The sequence below is a fragment of the Zingiber officinale genome, chromosome 7A, assembly GCF_018446385.1.
Source record: "Zingiber officinale cultivar Zhangliang chromosome 7A, Zo_v1.1, whole genome shotgun sequence".
Lineage (NCBI taxonomy): Eukaryota > Viridiplantae > Streptophyta > Magnoliopsida > Zingiberales > Zingiberaceae > Zingiber > Zingiber officinale.
This window is the reverse complement of record NC_055998.1, coordinates 9,343,675-9,364,527: the sequence shown is the minus strand read 5'-3', so window position 1 is coordinate 9,364,527 and position 20,853 is coordinate 9,343,675. Positions and strand designations below refer to the sequence as shown.

General features: G+C 38.4%; 1 protein-coding gene, 1 long non-coding RNA gene and 1 pseudogene across 9 annotated transcripts; 2 read left to right on the top strand and 1 right to left on the bottom strand.

Annotated features, from left to right (window-relative positions):
* Positions 1-1,741: 1,741 nt before the first annotated feature.
* Positions 1,742-3,491, bottom strand: LOC122000956. The gene is made up of 5 exons (XR_006117246.1): positions 3,352-3,491; positions 3,043-3,257; positions 2,717-2,971; positions 2,119-2,170; positions 1,742-2,016 (listed from the first exon to the last, which is right to left on the bottom strand). It is a non-coding gene; the product is annotated as an uncharacterized LOC122000956 (long non-coding RNA).
* LOC122000954 lies at positions 3,486-9,450 on the top strand (annotated as a pseudogene).
* A 4,075-nt stretch (positions 9,451-13,525) lies between these two features.
* LOC122000953 lies at positions 13,526-19,577 on the top strand. 8 transcript variants are annotated; one of them, XM_042555474.1, is made up of 5 exons: positions 13,527-13,723; positions 14,568-14,704; positions 14,806-14,998; positions 15,085-17,411; positions 17,490-19,577. In XM_042555474.1, the coding sequence occupies exons 4-5, from the start codon at positions 15,139-15,141 to the stop codon at positions 18,799-18,801; spliced, it is 3,585 nt and encodes a 1,194-aa protein (XP_042411408.1). In that variant the 5' UTR covers positions 13,527-13,723; positions 14,568-14,704; positions 14,806-14,998; positions 15,085-15,138; the 3' UTR covers positions 18,802-19,577. The 8 variants fall into 8 exon arrangements, with proteins under 8 accessions (XP_042411404.1, XP_042411401.1, XP_042411408.1 ...); XM_042555471.1 differs by lacking the exon at positions 13,527-13,723 and adding an exon at positions 14,148-14,292 and having other exon boundaries at positions 14,806-15,018; XM_042555470.1 differs by having other exon boundaries at positions 13,526-13,723; positions 14,812-17,411.
* The last annotated feature ends 1,276 nt before the right edge of the window (positions 19,578-20,853 follow it).

Below are 20,853 nucleotides of genomic sequence, written 5' to 3'. Positions count from 1 at the left end.
AAAATAACACAAAAGAACAGAGAGGTCCAAGTCTCGACTACCCTTCCTTAACATCCAATATTGAGTATGAAAAATCTAATCAAATAACAACTAATTCGATTTATCAATTTAGTTTCGGTTTGCGTGATAAAATGTCGATTAACTTTAATCTAATTTATTCAATTTAGTTTCAGTTTGAGTAATAAAAGAATCAATTATCTTTTAATTTAATTTTGATTGCCTTCAAATATGCATAAAGATGTATACATTTTGACAACTATTTTCCACTACAAACAACAACCAGATTTTTGAATGAGATCGAAAAGGTTATCAATCTCTTTTGAATGAAGTCGATTTGAGAGTTTTTTTTTTAATGTTATCAATTCAGAGTGATAACAAAAACACTACTAGGATTGAGCTCAGCTAAAAGATAAAAGCTCAAAACACACCGTCTAGACAGCCAACCACCTTAGATTTTCCCAATATTTTCTTCCACAACAGACCTCGGAATACTGATATTTAATGAACAACTAGGTCACAACTTTAGTTGGCATGGGTGCACTTCAGCTACAGCAATCGTGTGCAAAAGAAAATTTACTATCATGAATTAATAAATTAGTTGTCACCAGTAATACTCAAAATGAGTAACTTTATATCAGTGGCATTAGCCCTTTGTGCTATGAAATACCTGAAGTTATTCAACTCGTGAAATAGACGAAATTTACAGTCCTCAGAATACACAGTTATTTCATGAATACCTAGATCGCCACCACCGTTGGCATGGTTGCACTTCATCTATAATAATTGTGTGCAAACGATAAATTGCCATCATAAATTAATAAATTAGTTGTCACCAGTAATACTCAAAATGAGCAACTTCATATTAGTGACGTTTAACCCTTTGTGTTATGAAATATCTCGGATTTGATCACAAAGTAGCCAAAAAAAAAAAAAAATTCAAATATGATGTCTGGTTAAGTTGTTCAATGCAGAAACGCTTCCTTCCCATGCTATAAAAAAGCAGCTGGCTATGATATTTCAGGAGCAAAGCAAATATCAAAATAGAACATGTCATTCATCTTTGATGAAAAAACTGTGGTAATGAAAATTCATTTTCTTTGTTTAAAATTTCTGCCTCGTCATCTTCTGGTTTCTGTTAGAGATCATCCAATTGTTAGGATCCCAACAATCTAAATATTAACCTACAGCCAAATTGACTAGGAACTCTATGAAAGAACATGGTTAAAATGATATGAATATGGTCAAAAGATGCAAATAAATTAGTGTAAGAAGCAATTAGAGTTTAAGGTTTGAGAAGTAGAGGGAGACCAAAGAAGACATAATTTGAGCATCCTACTTGACATGGGTTTACTAAGCATATAACCTTAAAGAGTTCAATGACAAAACAAGCTCAGGATAGTGGACACCAAAGAGTTGGGGGACACATTGCCAATTGTCTTGTAGTCATTTATATAGTTTCTCAAGGTAGCAGTTTATTTTCTAGGTTTCACAAGCATGACAATTATGCTGCATTGAACTGCCCTACCAAATTCTCATCACTGTTTTTGTTATGCTCAATATTTTCAGTTTTTCACATATTTGGTAAAAATATCATTATAGAATTTGGTCATTAAAATCAAGTTAACACCATTGAATTTCTTAACTTCACACCATGTACATGTGCACCATGTTAGGTTTCAGATTATATGCAATCTCTATAGAAGAAAAAAGGAGAAATAAATGTAGCAGGAACCATAGAAGCTATGCAAGCATGTAGATATTAACATTGATAATAATACAATAAATGCCACAAAATATTGCCTGTTTTTAACATCTGCATTGCATGCTACTGCAAATGGTGAAATTGAGAAATAATAAACTTCAACTACCAACAAAACCTTTCTTTTTTAAATAACAATACTACTGAACTAGAGAGAGATGGAGAGACTAAAAGGGATTCTTCTCACCATTGCTTCTAAATTATAAAAGCGATCCAACAACTGCAATATTTCCTTCGATGTGAACTGTCTATCAAAGCTGCAAAGAATGAACAACAAATTTTATGTTTTAAAATCTTTTTATTCAGTCTGAAAATCTTGCACAAAATTATCAATACCGGTATAAACAAATTAATCAAACCTCTTCATCAGATATTCCATCAGCCCATAAAGAACAAAATGATGGTGAAATCCTGCAGTTAATGGCCCATTCAATATTAATAATTATATATGTCAAAATTCTATATTCATCACATAACAGACACTTAGATTGGTAGCAATCAATTAACTATTTGAACACTGAGTAACAATATTTGTTTGGATGAAGGAACTTTAGATATATATCATAAATTCATCAGTAAGAGCGATCAGTTTTAAGTTTGTCGCGTTGAACTTGAATCATCACCAGCTACGATCACGTAGTGCAGTAAAGATAGTTTGCCTTTCAAATTAGGCTCAGCATTGAAAAGGAAAAACAATTAAATTATTTTATATGCAGAAAATCAGGGATTATGGTAGTTTAACTAGTAATTTTCTCCTGACGAGACACCAATTAATCACCTTTCTTCAATCCAGTATCACAACAACAATTTCCAAACTAGAGCAAGTAGTTCAAATCGTTTTAATTTTATTGATTGAGCGTCAACAAAGATTGCCACACAAAGAAAAGCAGTAGACAACCTTCAAAATGTGAAAATTTTAAGCTTTACAGGCACAAAGTGTAGGATCAACGTACTCACCCTGTAATTGAGAAGGAGGATACATTTCTAGAGCTTCCAAAAGTCACAATTCCAGCTCAATTTGCGATTTCTCCTCATGAAACCAGGTCATTAACATAGAATACACGTAGAAGGACACGACTTTTTGAAATGCTATAAAAAATATTATAGAGAGACAGGACAAAGTGGATTATAGTAAAGGCGGCACCTGGCCTGCCGAGTGAATCGAGAGCCCGTCTTGCTCCTCTTCACCGGCCGCCTCCATCTCCGTCGAACCTGCATGAAACCCTAATTTGATAACTACACAGAAAGAGAGTGCAGAGAAAAAAAAACAAAAGAAGGGAAACCTAACAATCTCCAAATGCAGAGTTGGAGAATCCATTGTTCAACTTCTTGTCGCTCCTTTATTATTGTCTTCCGTTCAGTGCCGACGAGCGGTGAGGGTTCGTCGACGATACAAATAAACCTTTTTTAAATTTTTATTGCTTGGAGGGGCCACACGGTTTGGCTCGAGGACCGTGTCTCACTGGGTCCCACGAACATGGATTTAAATAAAAGAATTCTGAGGGGGAAAAGAGAAAATAATGTTGTCATTCGTCTTCTTTTCTAGTCTTCTTAAAACAAAACCCTCAAATTTGCAAGAATAATATTATTACCTCCCTGCGCTCGTCGTCCTCCTCTCGGCCTCCCTCTCCGCTCTCTCCTCCTTCCATGTAAAGATTAGGGTTAGGGCTGTGAGAAACCTCTACGTATTTCTATTCTCCTTCTAAGATTTCACAGTACAAAGCCGATGAGCTGCCGGAGAGCTCCCGCTGAAACCGTCGTATCCTTACTACTCCTCCTCCTCCTGTTGGTGGCGATCTCCTGCTCTGAAGGCCGAGGCGGTAGGGATCCGGACCCTCGTGAAGTGGAGAGATCCGGGTTGTTGCAGTTCAAAAGCTGCGTTACTTCCGACCCTGCTAGATTACTTGGAGTATGGGGCTCCGACGCCGACCACTGCTCCTGGCCCGGAGTCGGGTGTGACGGACGGTCACGGATCGTTTCTGTTAATATCTCTGCGAAAGGCGGTGCCTTTGCTCCCCTGCTCCCGATCCAGCCCTTATCGGCGCAGCTGCTGCGATCTCGGACGTAGGATGGCTGGGACACTTAGTTCGTCCCTACGGAGTCTCTCAGAGCTCAGGGTGCTTTCTTTGCCGTTCCATGACTTTGTTGGCGAGATCCCGGGCGATCTCTGGGGGTTGGAGAAACTGGAATTACTTGATCTAGAGGGCAACTCACTTTCCGGTGGCTTGCCCTCACACTTCCCCCGACGCTTGCGTGTACTAAATTTGGCTTCCAATTTGATCAAAGGTCAGATCCCACTCTCACTCTCGAGATGCGTGGATTTAGAAATCCTAGACCTGTCCGGCAACCAGCTCAACGAAACAATTCCGAAACTTTTTCGTGGTTTCTCCAAGCTTAGAGAGCTCTATCTTTCTTTTAATCAGCTTGGCGGTCCGATTCCTGATGAGCTAGGATTTGGGAGCCGGAGTCTGCAAATATTGGATTTGTCTGGAAATTTGCTTACTGAAAGCATTCCGTCCAATTTAGGCAATTGCACTGAGTTGCAATTTCTACTGTTATTTTCCAACCTTCTTGAGGGTTTTATTCCTCCTGATCTTGGGTTATTAAAAAAGCTTCAGGTTTTAGACATCTCGATGAACAGCCTGAGTGGATATGTACCTGCTGAGTTAGGAAACTGTTTAGAATTGTCTGTTATTGTTCTGAGTCAATATGGTCCTATGTTAGATGAGAAAGCCTCGAGCTCTGTTAATATTGATGAATTTAATTGTTTCCAAGGAATACTTGCTGAAAATATCACAGCTCTACCGAAGCTTAGGGTGCTTTGGGCACCAAGGGCAACATTTGAAGGGATGATTCCTAGAAACTGGGGACTCTGTGAGAATCTGGAGATGGTTAATTTAGGCCAGAATCTATTTCAAGGACATATACCACAGGCATTTACCCAATGCAAAAAACTTAAATTTCTTAATTTGAGCTCAAACAGATTGACTGGTTGGCTCAACAAGGAGCTCCCAGTGCCATGCATGGATGTCTTTGATGTCAGTGGGAATCAATTGTCTGCCTCCATCCCTAAATTTACCAACAAAGAGTGCCCTTCATCTAACATCACATTAGATGATCTGTCCTCATCTTATGTTTCTTTTTTTGCTTACAGCGGACTTAAAGATCTGAAAAGGCTTCTTTCTGAACCTGGTGGTGAATTTACAATTTATCACAATTTGGCAAACAATAATTTTACAGGCACTCTTTCTTCTTTACCATTGGCCACCAGTAGGTCCATGAACAATACTGTCTATGTATTTCTTGCTAATGGGAATCATCTTTTTGGGTCGCTGTCTGTTATTATATTGGAGAAGTGCAGCAGGGTAAGTCATTTGGTGATCAACTTAAGCAACAATATGATGTATGGAAGATTTACATCAGAAGTAGGTACAATATGCCGGTCTCTTGTGGTGCTGGATGTTTCCAGTAATCAGATATCTGGAACCATTCCTGCCAGTTTGGGGTTGTTAAATAATCTTGTTTGTCTGAATTTGAGTTGGAATCAGCTGCAGGGTGAGATACCTGCCAGTATCACAAAGTTAAAAGGCTTAAAATATCTCTCATTAGCTGGTAACAATTTCAGCGGTCACATTCCTCCTGACATGAATAAGTTGCATTCTCTTCAGGTTTTGGATCTGTCTTCAAATTCCCTTGCTGGTTATATTCCAACTGGCTTTGTGAAGATGAGAAATCTCACTGCCCTTGTACTTAATAACAACAATCTTTCAGGGGTTATTCCTTCAATGTTCGCCAACTTTGCATCACTTTCGAAATTCAATGTTTCATTCAATAATTTGTCTGGATCATGGCCTGTTAATGCCAGTACACTTAGATGTGATAGTGTCTTTGGAAACCCTTTGCTCCAACCTTGTCCTGCATACTCTCTCTCTGTTCCTTCATCTGATACACAAGGGAGCGGCCATAGTCCACAGTCATCTATGGACTCAGCATCAACAAACTCATCCAATGATAGCAGTGGTGGCTTTAGTTCTATTGAAATTGCATCTATTGCGTCAGCAGCAGCCATAGTTTCAGTCCTCTTAGCTCTGATTGTCCTTTATATTTACACAAGAAAGTGTGCTCCAGGCAATCGGTCCTCTGCTAGGTCTTCTGGAAGAAAGGAGGTGACTGTCTTTGTGGATATTGGGGTTCCACTGACTTATGAGAGTGTTGCACTAGCAACTGGAGGTTTTAATGCCAGCAACTGCATTGGAAGTGGAGGTTTTGGAGCCACATACAAGGCTGAAATTTCACCAGGGGTTCTAGTGGCTATAAAGAGACTCGCAATTGGAAGGTTTCAAGGTGTTCAACAGTTCCATGCAGAGATCAAGACTCTTGGAAGATTGCGGCATTCTAATCTTGTGACACTAATAGGTTACCATCTTAGTGACTCTGAAATGTTTCTGATTTACAATTATCTTCCAGGTGGTAATTTGGAGAGATTTATACAAGAAAGGTTGAGAAGACCTGTAAATTGGAGGATGCTTCACAAGATTGCTTTAGACATTGCCTGTGCTCTTAATTACTTACACAATGAGTGTGTTCCCCGGATCCTTCATCGGGATGTTAAACCAAGCAACATACTGTTGGACAATGAATTTAATGCATATCTCTCAGATTTTGGATTGGCAAGGCTTCTAGGTAATTCTGAGACGCATGCAACTACAGGTGTGGCTGGAACTTTTGGATATGTTGCTCCTGAATATGCCATGACATGTCGGGTTTCTGATAAAGCAGACGTTTATAGCTATGGTGTGGTGCTGTTGGAGCTAATTTCAGATAAGAAAGCACTGGATCCTTCCTTCTCCCCCTATGGGAATGGTTTTAACATAGTAACTTGGGCATCCATGTTATTGCAAAAAGGCCGGGCCCGTGAGTTCTTCACTGAAGGGCTTTGGGATGTGGCTCCCCATGATGATTTGGTGGAAACCTTGCACTTGGGTGTGAAGTGTACTGTTGATTCTCTTTCTATTAGGCCCTCAATGAAGCAAGTTGTTCGAAGACTAAAAGAACTCCAACCTCCACATTTTGGGTGTGGCTAATGTATTCATCTGGAATGGTATACTATGCTTCATTAGGCTATTTGCCATGCTGATCTGAATGTTTCTGCATGCCGGTGTCACATAAGAAAAATGTAGTTTTATTCATCCATATTCTGTTCTTTCCAATTTTCTACTTGTTAGGCATCAAACCCATAGGCAGAATATGCAAGTCGCATTAAAGATTGTTTTGCACTAATCAAATTTAAAAAAAAAAAAGTATTTAAAGCTTTAACAACTAATTCATTCTGAATTTTAATAGGTAGAGTTCAAGGATGAATATTCATCCATCAATCGGGACCTTTATATGCACTTGAGATTAAAAAAAAAAAAGGTCCTATTCAGTGCCTACAGTCACCAGGGAGAAAAGAACCGTCTTTTATCTTGCAATTGTTTGGTTCACATATACTTTAACTTGATAAACTCCGTTGCACTGACCTATGACCAAATTTTTTTAAGTAACTTCTACTTCTTGTTTCTTGCTAATCCTAAACATAATTCAACAACAGGTAATTATTTGTCTGCCTTCCCACTGAAGTAACTGAGCTTTCCCAAGGATACAATACCTTAGAGTTTTTGCCTGATGAGTTTCATGACAACCTGACTGGTATAAGCGGTATCCATTGGAATTCTTTCCCACAAAGATCCGTCTAAGAGGTCAGTTTCCTCCTGTCATTTGCCTGATAATGATAGCAGATCTTGACACTGTCAATGTTTTCTGATAATTTATTTAGATTGTTACCTTCTGAAATATCTTAGACTGCTTATCAAAATAGCTCATCACAAAATATGTTGGTTGGCTTTGTCAAGGGGCATCTCTTGCTGACAAAATCTACAAGAGACACAATGATAAGTACCATGATGCCATCTGAACATGCTGCATCTGTAGCATTTCTTTTGAATTTCTCTTCATGAACGGTTGACCTAGGAACACTGGGCTGATAGGCCGTCCGCTACTAGAGCTTCCCGATTTATCCTAGCCCAGTGGGAAACTTCTTTGGATTGGGTCAGTTAGGATTAGTCGGCGTAAGCTGGATATTTGGTGTCAACTAAAAATTAAAGTTCGGTAGCATTTCTTTCAAATACAAATATCACTATCTTCACCAGATTTTTTTTAATTACAATGAACTAAAGTGCTTGAGTATGCGGACAATGATTTTTTTTTTTGAACTTTGAAATTTTCTGTTTGTTACAAAGTTCAAATCATTTTAACTATGCTCAGGCCCAATATTGTAGTATACATTTGGATAATGGCGCATGTTTTCACAACCATTAGTTGTATAGTGTTCTTCTAGGATTTGATTAGCTTCAGTCTTCAAGTCTGATAATATTTAAATTGGTTTTCATTGTAAAAAGAAGGGTATTTCAGCAAGTTGCTTATTAGTGTTACTATGCATTTCTGGTGTTTTATGCAACTTATTGAATGTGTACTCTGAGATTGCTTAGGCATTGAAATCTTGCTAAAATTTAGGGCCTTTGACTAGCATAGTTGGAGAGCCTCCGGATTTTATTCGTGGGAACAAGAGATACCTATCACAGCGAGTGAAAGGCATTGCCCATCTTACTCGGTCAGTTCATGTGGAGAAGTTCATAGTTGCTACAGGCACTTGTGTGCACTATCCTATGCACTTATCTGTGACAGAGGTATAGAAGCTCTTTTGTGTCCTACTTTCAAAAAATTCTGGACCTTTTTGCAACATGAACCATCTATTATCTTTTGCATTTGGTTACTTGATTTCTTATGAAATCAACAATGTACTATAGACTTGACATCGGAGGATTATGTGATTAACCATGTAGAAAAGGTGCAAAAGCCGTATAAAGATCTTGTATGTTAACCAATAGTAATGGTGTGTGATAAATTCCTAACACACCTTTAATTGGTGGTTTCTCAATGCCAATCCTGGACACTTGAACTAGCAGTGATGCTGCGTCTCTTATAACATTTATGCTCTTTAAAACTAAATTATTTTGATTAGTGGATGACCTTCTTTCATTGTTCTTCCTGCAGAAGATTGACAGGAGTTATTTGGTTTTTTTTCCTTCATATGTTCTGGGGAATGCTTCAGATATATCATGATTTAGTTTCTTTTACTGAGAGTATTTTGTAGCTGGAGACAATGGAGGAACTAAGATGGTAAACCTAATTTATGAAGAGATTGAATCATTTCTTCCCCCTTTGTTTTTTTTTTTTTTGAAAAATACAACCATAACAATAAACTATGCATCTTGTTCCAAATCTTGGCTTCTTGGCTATCAATTTTTGGTTTGTTCTTTTCCAAGTGGTTCTGCAGCCTGTGGGAATTTTAACAAGAGCTCAAGTAGAAGACCTTGAGTCTGCCTAATGCTGTAAAATTTGACAATGGCAACATGGTCCAGTACAGTATGGCTCTTACTAGAATGTGTTCCTATTACATCTCTATTCCTTATTATTATTATTATGTTTTTTTATTTTTCTATGGTTGCAGTATCAATTTAAATAAAGTAAATACAAATTTAAATCATGTACTGGTGTTTATTGTGTTGGCATCGGACGTCAGTTCTTCTGGAATAATTTTAGGATACAACTCATGAGTCGTGATTTTAATATGAAAGCAGCGATTTATGTTACTGAGCTAGCATTGTCTCACGAGATTGAATTTTCTTCTGTGCAGAAATCCTTTTGAATTATTTGTTACTAATTCTAAACATGATTTGTAAAATCATGATCTGGATTGTATGATCCTGCAATCCAGAAATCGATCCAGGATCAATTGAGATCAGATTTTACGGTAGAATCAAAATAGACTTGTTGAAATTGGACAAAATCGATGAAATCTTCCTGATGGCTCCTTTTTCGGTCGCCCAGTCTCCTCCTCAGCAAGTTCTCCTTTCTTGTATTGTTTCATGGCTTTGGGATGAAAACACATTAGAGTCGGGCTAGTTCCTTCGGTGTAATTTTTCTGATGCTCAAGTTAGTACTTCATCGAGAAAGAAGGAAAGTAAGAAAAAGGAAGGAGAAAATTTTAAAGGAGTTATCTTTTGCTTGTTAGAAGAAGATCATACCTCGAAGTTATCATTCAAGGTGCTTGTATAGTTGTTAAAGAGATTCTCCATTTCACTTGCCTTAGCGTCTTTCTTCTTCTTCTCGCCTAAGTCAATGAGAATGCAGCTTTTAATGGTTCATTATCGTGCTTCCCATTCTTGACCGCCAAGTAAAGTGAAAAGGGTTATGAGGAAATCATCTCTGACAACTACTACTCATCTTTCATTCACTAATTATCGTGTGTTATTTTGAGGGCATCAAGGTAATCGTCTTTGATATTCATCACTTGTTTTCTCAATCATCAGTCGCTACGGCAGATGAGAAAGGATTAAGGGAATCACCTCGGACATCTCTCCATTCAATTTTTGTCATGTATTAACAATCAGAAGCTTGATAATATAAGACTCGCTTAATAATATTGTTCTACGGGCTCCTCGATTATTGCCCTATGAATTCGTAGTACTACTGCAGGCTCCTCAATTATTGCCCTATGAATTCGTAGTATTACTACTTGACAAATCTACTAAGGTTGTCATGTAGAACACAAATGTATTGCCCGGTGATTCTTAATAAGATTGTTCTGCGGAGCGAAAAGTTATTGCTTAGTGCACCCTTCATAAGATTGTTCTGCGGAATGCAAAGTTATTACTCGATGATCCCATAAAAATGCTTTGTGAAATACAGAGTTATTATTTGATGATCCTATGTGATTGTTCTGTGGAATGCAAAGTTATTGCTCAACAATTCTATAAGAGTGTTCCGCAAAACGCAGAGTTATTGTTCAGAGCAACTCATAAGATTGCTCTGCGGAATGCAGAGTTATTGCTCGACAGTTGACCATAAAATTACTTTGCGGAACACAGAGTTATTGCTCGGCAATTCTTCATAAGATTGTTCTACATAATACATAGTTATTGTTCGGTAGTTCTCTATAAGATTGCTCTGCAGAAGGCAGAGCTATTGATCAACAATTCTTCATAAGATTGCTCTACAGACCACATAGTTATTGCTTAACAGTTCTCCATATGAATGCTTTGTAGAACGCATAGTAACATTGCCCGATAGGCTTTAAGGATATTACCCGATTATATTCATTCAGCCTTTAGAGGAGGAATTCCACTATATTGCTCGGAAGAATCTGCTACATTCCTTTAGGTAAATTCGGTTACCATAAATACCGATCTCACGTTACAAACGATTTCATACCCAACCCATACAATGGGCAGGCGGACAACATCCTCATCAGTAGGCAACGATAGCAGAGGGGTCCTTGTCTACAGGATGGTGCTAACGGCTTACGATGGGGAAGAGGGGAAGGGGAAAAGAGGGGAAGGAAAATAGAGAAAAAATAAAGTATTTATATTTCCCTTGTTTGGGAGGGAGGAAATGTTTATTAACGTAACATGTGTTACCTTATTTGGGAGGGAAGGGAACGAAAGTTAAATATATAAAATTATAAAATTATCCTCACTTTTTAAAATATCACCACCACTAGGCTTTGCAATTCTGTTTTCTCGAACGACAATTTGATGGTGGTCATCGTCATCTCCATCCCACTGTAACACTGTTGTACCCCTTCCTTCCACTGCCTTCGATCTCCTCCTTGCACATCTTCGTCGAACCCACGATTGACCTCATTGCCGCCACCACTTAGTCCCCTCTCCGACGGTCGATTGGACCCTAGAGCAACTCTTCTACGAGTCCTTGGGCATCCTAGACCTCATGGAATCCCAGTCCATCTCCCTCGAACTTGAGATCCTCGCTGCTGCTCCTCAGGAGCTGCGCATAAGCTCGCTCCCTCCGCCTTGGCTGCATCGTCCATGACAGAGAAACCCAGACGGGCAAGCGTACAAAACTTCGAATTGGGCAAAAGCCTGCTCCTCCTCCTTGGTCGCATCGTCCACGACAGAGCCATTGGGACAGGCAAGTGTACAAGACTTCGAATTAGGGGTTTGAATTCACGAACAGCTTGTGAAGGACGACAAGCTAAGAAATAAGGATAAAACTAAAATATTTTTTTTTGAGTTCTCCTTACCCTTCCCAGCTTGTGAAGGACGACAAGCTAAGAAATAAGGATAAAATTAATTTATTTATTTTTAATTCTCCTTACCCTTCCCTACATGTCAAATTGGAGTCTAAGGAATTCCTTTTCGCCCTCACAAGATTAAAACTTACCCTTCCATTACCTTCACATCCTTTAACTCACTCCTTTCAATCGAGATTAAAAATTTATCTTCTCCTTATTTTCCCTTCCCTCAACCTGGCTAAATTGTAGGACAAATATAGTTTGTGATTATATGATAAGTTTTATGGTAATATCTTGACAGCAAAATCATTTGTAAGCCTTTAAGATGGTACATCACTTCTTATTTTTGTATTATATTTGGTCACGATGTTATCCGACAATTTGTTTAGTTTGGAAGTTCGGACATTTGAGTTATTTAAAAAAATTGTTATAATCATCCAAAATAGGTTAAGTAGAACATAAATATCTCTTTATGTCTAAAATAACTCATTTCGATAAAAAAAATAATTATTTGGATAAATTAGTTTTTAGTATAATGAAAAGATTTTGACAATCTTTAAATATTTTTAATAGAATATTAATATTTTTTCTTTAAAAAATAGTCATTTTGATTAAGATCTATTTATAAAATAATTTAAGTACAAAATTTATAATTAAAACTTTGTTAAAATGAAAAACTAAACGTGTATGAAATTTCAAATACTTGAATTAGAATATTAATAAAGAAAATTTAATAGTAAAATACTTTATGAAATGATAACAGAAAAGACGAATATGTTCGCCTCCAATGTTCCCGCTAATCCATTCCATGGTCAATACGGAGAAAGTAAATTATGGGTGACTAGTAGCCTTTGGAATAGTGACTAACACATAAAGAAGGTATTTATTTCGATTTTATCAAGATTCGAATACTAGATTTCATGATGATAACAATGAAAATGTATTTTAAAGCTGATTTTTAATAATTTTAATTCATAATAGTGTATTTTAATAATAAAATATTATTTGACACCACGATGAAAGTGATGGAACAACAGCCTGCACCATCCTAGCAATTGCCGACCTTTAATTAAAGTGAAGCTTCACGCTTAAGCTTTAAAAGATTAGCAGTCGGTAGGATAATTTTAAATAAAATAATAATAAAAATAACATAAAAGTTCTCTATATAGAAATTAAAAAATAATTAATTTTAAAACGAGCAACTTAATCTATTTTTTTTAAAAAAAGATATATATATAAATTTCCTACGTTCTCCCACTTTATTTATATATATATATATATAAATTTCCTACGTTCTCCCACTTTATTTATATATATATATATAAATTTCCTACGTTCTCCCACTTTATCAAAACAACAAATTCCACAAATTATTTGGAATAGACCAATTTTAAAAATCCCATACCTTTTTATTTCTTAGAATATGCTGTGGCCTTTTATTAATTATTAGAATTTTATTGGGGCAAAAACCATATCTTGCCTGGCAGGCATATGCCGTAACGGACCGTTAAACCACTTTTTTTAATGGGCGCCAAAATCACGATGATGCTGATGAGTCACGAGTACTTCGATAAAAAAATATTAAAAAAACCCTTAAATATAACGATGGTTCCGGTTTATTGAAGTCATATCGTTGTGAGTCGACAGCGGCACGAAAGCGGAGACGGAGATGTTACGCACCGCCCGTTTACTTAAAAGATTAGGTAAGCGAGAGGTGGCGTGCGGAATCTCCTCTTCCTCACTGTTACTGAGCCCTTCGCGCTTTCGCATCCCCCTCTTTCCGATTTCTCTTCTCCGTCGTAGCGATTTATCGACGAGATCGATGCGAGCAGGTAATTGGTCGTCTTAGAGCAGATTTGTAGGTTGTTTTTTTTTTTTTTTTTGGCCTTTTTGGTGGAGTCGCTTTGGTTTGTTGGAAGAAGTTTCTGGGAGAGTTCTCGTTGATGTAACGCATCGGAGGATGATAGTGAACAGATCGACTGGACTGTTGCTTTTTGACCGTGTCTTGGTGCGGGACGAGATCAATAGATGTCAGTAACGGAGTCCAAGAGAAAGACGCGGTTGACTGCAGTCAAAAGTTTTGTTTTTCCTAGATCTAGTCCCGATCTGCCACTCTCACGATTCAAGAAAGTGTTGTCTGACAGATGTGGCACCAGCTAAACCTTTTTAGAGTGGAAGAGGAGTGAGTAGCGGCTGGAAGGAAGATCGAGCAGTTGAAGAATTACAATTTGTCTTTTTCCCCTTCCGAACTACTTGGTATCCTGCTATCTGGTCTCAATCCTCAATGTTGCTGTAGTGTGTTCCAGTAGCTTTCAATTTAAGGATCGTGCTGAGGATATTGTTAGGGTTGTGCTTTTGCAATATGATTTCCGTGAACGCCTGAACTGAAGCGTTAGAGATGGTATAACTTCGTTCGTAGGACCCGATATCCCTATTTTTGTTGTCACTAGGGTTTGGTTTTGTTGAAAGTAACTGTTACGATGTGAAAAGAAACATTATTTTTGGTTAATACAAGCCGTGATGTTTGGATCCATCTACTCTGGAGCTCATGGTTTTTGTTTTGCATGTCTTTACATTAGAGAGAAAGTCAATCTACGTGATGATGTTATCCATTTTCTTTTAGTGTTTTGTTTTGTTTCTTATTCTTATCTACCTCATGTTTATGTTCCATTTTAGGTACAGAGAAGGATCTGGAAAGTGTGTTGATGAATCAATGCATTATTTTTCTTCATTTTTAGTTTAGCCACTGCGGAGCAGATCTAGGATATCTTCGCTCTTGCCTAGAGTGTTAATAAATGCAGACTAACAAAGAGGTGGTTTCCTTGCTAATACCATTACAAAGCACTTTTAGAAAATAAGCTGTGTTGTTATTATGCTTAAGAATATTAATTTATTTGAAATTTCTTATTGATAGATTCAGATTGGCCTTGCTGATCTGCATGCTGACGAGCCTATATTGGGTATACCAATCAAGAAAAGGCTATTTCATATGTCACAGTCTTCATCTTCTACGTGCCAAAATACACCCACAGTGCCAAAAAATTCAAGTGAGCAACCGAGGAAGCTCTTTCTAAAATCAGAATGTTCTGTTTCAGAGAACTCTGCTGGTGTGAAACTAGACAGTAATGTAAGTCCTGATGACTTGTTAGAGTCTTCCATCAGACTGACTGGTTTACATGGATTTCCTTCCCAGGTTAATCAAAAAATAGGGCTCAAGAAAGGCACCACTGGAAGTGGAGAATCAAGTATGCATGACGAGTTGGATGTAGACATAAGGGCATCAATAGGCTTTGGTATAGAGAAAGGGAAGAATTCATCAGTGGAATTTGAATCTGAGATGCTCAAAGGTAAAGAAGCTGTTGGGAAGATAATTGCTTCAAGTGATGTATCTTCATCTGAAGAATTTGAAACGTCAGGTTTGTATCTATCATCATGTCAGGATATGCAATGTAGCCTGAACTTGTCAAAGAAAGTGATAAATGAAACGTGTCCATTGGATCTCCCTGGGGCCAATAAGCCGGAACATCATCAAACCAGTTACAACGATTTGGAATCACAATGTGCTTCTAATCTTTACTCGAGTAGAAAAAAGTGGGATTTGAATTTTCCAATGGAAGTGTGGGATACCAATTTGAATAATTTAGCTATTAATCATGGGATGAACAATGAGTTAAAGCTGAAGGACTTGCATCAACCAAACGATGAGAAAATTCCCATCCAAAATACTCAAGTGATTGCAAACAATTTTGGATTACGATTATCAATGGTTGAGTTGCATCAACGCAACATGAAGTTTACCAATTTGGAAATGCCTGTGGATGGAGCTACAGACTATGTAGATGGTTTAGATTTACAACTTCGGCTACCTAGCAGACCAAAGTTGTGTGACAAGTTAGGAGTATCTCCTCTTGATCTAAGTTTGTCCTTGACAGGTAATCTTTCAGATGCTTCTTTTACAACTGTGAAGCCTGAACCATGTGTGAACCATAATCAGAAAGACACCAAAAGACATCAATTTAGTAGTTTAAACTCAGGTGTTATTGCACAAGTGAAATCTGAACCATGTGATGGAAGTTTCCATGTAACTTCTCAGATTGAGGACCCATCACTAGATAAAGAGGTCAAACATGAACTGCCTGAAGAATTTCAGGTGAAGTCTCCAAATTTGGTCTTAGGTAATCACCCGTTAGCCTCTTTGACACGACTGCCAACAGCTTTGGATTCTAATTCTTTGTGTCATGCAAATATTCTTTATCAACCTAATCCAACTTTGCTTAGTGTTGCAAACACAAGCTTGGATGAAAGAACTTGTCAAGACTTAAATCCTTCTACAATATCAGATTCTATGATATTTTCTAAAGTTGACAGCTGCATTAACCAAGATGCAAAAGGAAGTTCTAGCAAACCATTGGCTAATGTTGAGCCCATCCTTTCTTATGTGAAAGGATGTACTGCAGAAGATAGAGTAATTTGTGTAACTGTTGGCAAGGATTCTTCCCAGCGTAATGAGTTTGTGGAATCTGATCCTAAAGAACCCAGTGCCTGTGATGGATTATCATCTGAAAGAAGAGCTGAAATGAACTTGTCAGGCGAAGAATGCACTGTGTCAAAATTCTTGGCCAATAGCAAAATTGATTCTGGTCTTAGAAAAGAACCTATATTCACTGGTGGGAATCAGGAAGGCATGGACTTATCTGCTAACATTCAGATAGATCAATGTGTTGTTGATGCTGAACAGCGTGGTGCTCCTGAAGGTCCAAAGGGCAAAGGAAATAAGGTTACCAGCCATGGAGTTGGTGATTGTGAAGATAGTGAGCGACAATGTGCAAACGAGAGCCAATGCCAGTATAAAAATAAATTGGATGCTAGAGTTGCTACCGTTTCCATCAGTTCTGAAGGTTTTCCTTTCATGACAGATGTGCATGTGGATACGAAAGGCAAGGAAATACAAACTGAAGGGGTAAGTGCTCATGGTGCTGTGATGTGCCATGATAAAAGGGGGACAGCCAGTGGCTTAAACACAGACTTGCCTAAATTGCCAGTTATAATGGAGTTGACTGCTTCCAGTAACAAGCCTGTTAAAACTTGTCAGGGAACAAGAGAGAAACACCTTGGAAAGGACAATGTGTCTCAAGTGAGGTCAAGCTCAATCGAGGCATCTCCTGCAACTGCAAAAAACAAGAATGAATATGTAAAAAACAAAACTGAATATGTAGGCGGAGGGCAGATGAGCACAAAAGCTATTAGCGTAGCAATGAAGCATCCAATACTACGAGAGGGGGAATCCAATGTTAATAGTCCAGCAACTAAGCATGTTTATAACCCATTCAAACATAGTCACATTAAGCATGACGACAGCAGGTTCAAGTATAGAGAGGGAAACAAGGTAACTTCGCCTTCAACTAAGTCATTTGGTTACAGGAATGCTACTTCTGCTAGGTCAGTTCCTGATGGTACGGAGAAAGAAAGGTTGATTGATGATAACGAGAAACATGTCAATTTATATTCTCAAGGGAGAAGGTGATAGTACTCTTACACTTTTGTAATTTCCAATGTTGTTTCTATGACATTAATGGTTTTTATTCTTATATATTTTAGGCATTCAAAATTCGAAACTAACAATCATGATCAGACAATTGGCCAACGTGAATCTGATTACATGAACAATCGAAGGAACTATAATCATCATTTTACTCGGGATCCTGACATCCAGCATGGACCAGGACATAGTAATCCCAGAAAATCACGATATATGAGGCATAATGAAGAGACGGTTCCATTTATTGCTCCTCCAAATGGTAGCACCCATAGATCATTGAGAAGGATGACAGACTATCCAAATGGTAGCACCCATAGATCATTGAGAAGGATGACAGACTATCCACAGGATCGTCTTTTTCCATCTTGGAGGCAACCCCAAGGGCCTCGAGAGCAACCGAGTGGTAGACGCCAAATAAAAGACACTGACACCAACAGGATTGTTGGGAGAGAAATTCCTGATTATGTGATTTGCGAGGATAAAATCACAAGTTTACCTGGTGAAATAGCAGATAATTTGCTACATTCACACTCAAATTTGCATTATGAACGAACTGATAATGACTTTCTGTTGAGGGGCAGTAGCGTTTCTCCAACCAGATCTCCAGTGCGTTTGTATCGATCATGCTCACCCATTCAATGGTTGTCACCTGGGAGAGTACCTGGAATGTACATTGATGATGATGCAGATTTAACAACAGATGGACCTTCACTTGATAGAGTTGAGATGGTTAGGAATCATCTGGAAGATGAGATAACGAGTAGGCATGCTTTACTTCGACGCCCTCAGTTTCAACCTGACATGAGAGAGATGCATTTGGCTAGAGAACTTGATTTAGCTAGGGCTGGTAGAGCTTTGAGGAATAGAAGATATGAGATGAGACTAGCTGAAAATACCGAGTATGATACAGAGTATCTGGAACCTTCATACTCTGTGGACGAATTAGTTGATAGCAGGGACTATGATGACAGGCATGGACTTGTACAAACACGTCATATTACTAGTGGTGTTGATCCCAGCCGTGTTTTTCCTGATGATGTTCATTGTCCGAGATCAAGAGAATATAATGACAGGCAGGGATTCGTACAAGAACGACCGCGTCACATGCCTAGCACTGAGGATGATAATCTTGCTCCTTTTGGTGATGCATATCCTAGATCGACAAAGTTTTTCCCTGACAGTGAAATGAATCATGTCGGGGGCAGCTCCCGAAACTTCCGCGATCATGTAAGGAATCGACTCGGACCTGCTGGAGCTAACAGATTAAAGAACAAGTTGGAAGAGAAAGAAGATTACAGATACCACCGCAAACAGCGATGGTGTGATGATGGTGCTTCCGGTAATGCGAGGTTGAAAAGGAGAAAGAGCTAGTACAGTTTGCTTAGCATGCTTCACAGGCAACCAACTATGGTCTTTTGGCTTATTCTGTCTGTTCATCCAGATGGATCGTACCCAGAGATACCAGCAATAATTACAGAATGACAATTGACTCAGTGGTTGTCTCCCACTGTGATTGCTGTGCAGTAACATTTTCTAGCTACAAATTGTACTTTCAGAAATGCTCATGCCGAGTGCTCTCTAGAGATCTGCCTCATTATTGAACAACAATTACGCTTTGCTTTTAGCCTTGCACATCTTACGGATTAAGCGTACCTTTTGAGACTGCAGTATCATTTCTCTCTGCTAACGTTCCTATGCCTAAAGAAAAGGGTGACCAACCTGTTTTGGTGGAATCTATAAAAATATAAAATACGCGAGCAATCGTTGCTGGTCGCTGGCACCTGCTACTTCAATTTGATTTTATCTTAAGAGGGATTTTCCATTGATTTCCCATAGGAACCATCCCACTTCTTCCTTCTTAGGCTAATATGCTGCTCGTATTGTTTCAGAAAAATAAGAGATGGAAAAAAATCGACATTACTTATATTTGCCAGGCAGCAACTTTATTATAGCCTTCTTGTCAGAATTTTGATGCCCTCGGATAGTTCATGCTTGATGCCTGTGTTAGAAATGACAGACAGATCTCTTCCAGTTAATCGGGCATTTGATGAAGATAAGCTCAACAGCAATGCTGGTAGTGCTTTACCACTCTTATGCTGTGTTAGTCTCAAACTTTTGATTGTACGGCAGATATAATTTCCGGTTTATATGATGCTTAATGCTCAATCAGTCATTTGGAGAAAAAAATGAATAGTATATTTAATAAGACAACTGATGAGAATTGGAATAGAATAAACTTAGGTCTGGTTGGTTCAAGATTATAGAAACTAAAATATAACTTATAAGGTGTTTAGTTCTAACTTAGGTTATGCAACCACTTAATTTTACATTTACTAATTTATCATTTGACCTTTTGAATTAATTTAATTAAATAAAAAAAATATTCTCACGTCTCTCTCTATTGTGATTTCTCTTCTTCCCCTTTTCGTTGTCACTCTTCTCTCTTTGTTGTGATTTCTCTTCTTCCCCTTTGCGTTGCCACTCTTCCCTCCCTGTCGTGACTTCTCTTCTTCCCCTTTTCATTGTCGCCGTCGTCGTAGGTTTCTTTTTTTTTCTTCTTGTTGTCGATCAGTCACACCAGCCGTGGTTGTCGTCGCTACCCAACACCAGGGAAAGGAAGGGGTTGTCCTCTTCTAGCTGTCGGTTTCGAGCTTTCTAAAGAAGTTGCTGCTACACCTCGACTCCATCGGCCAACTTATCAAGTTGCTGATCTCACCGAGCAACGAAGAGGGCTACTGCTCCATTGTGTAGCAGAGTTTGTTGCTCCGGCCAAAGAAGGTTGTCGGTCAGCCTTGCTTGGTGTCCAAGCCTGTTGTTCCCGTCAAGGACTATTCCAACCATAGGAGGCAGCAACATTGTCGTTGTTCCATGTTCCCTCCGGTCGAAGAGTTGCTCCAGTCGACCTGCTTCTCCCTTGCGCCAACGGAACAACAAAGGTTACTATTCCGACCAAGGCAGCTATCTTCGTTGCTCTGTTCGGTGCTGGGCTAGACTATCGGCGGGCGATGTTGGCCAACGACGAAGTGGTTCTGGCAGCAGTGTCGAAGACGAAGGAAAACATAATTAATTGTGTTCTCTTTCGGCGACTTCAGACAAAGAGGGGAGAGGATTGTGGAGGGTAATTTTGAAACAAAAAATTGATAACCCTAGAATCGTCCAAAACCTTAGATTTCGGATGTAATGTAATTTCGGATTGCATGCTGACTTTACTGACGTGGTGGGATATTGCTTATTACTGAGAATTACTTATTACCTAAATCAAATAAAATTTTGTTAATAACCTACTCAGATTATCAATTATAATCCCCAACTAAATGTAAAGGCTGATAAAAAAAAAAAAGGTAATGTCGTGATGCAATTAGTTATAAAAAACATGGATTAGAGTGTTAATCCTTAATAAAGGATATAGGACTAGGATAGGCA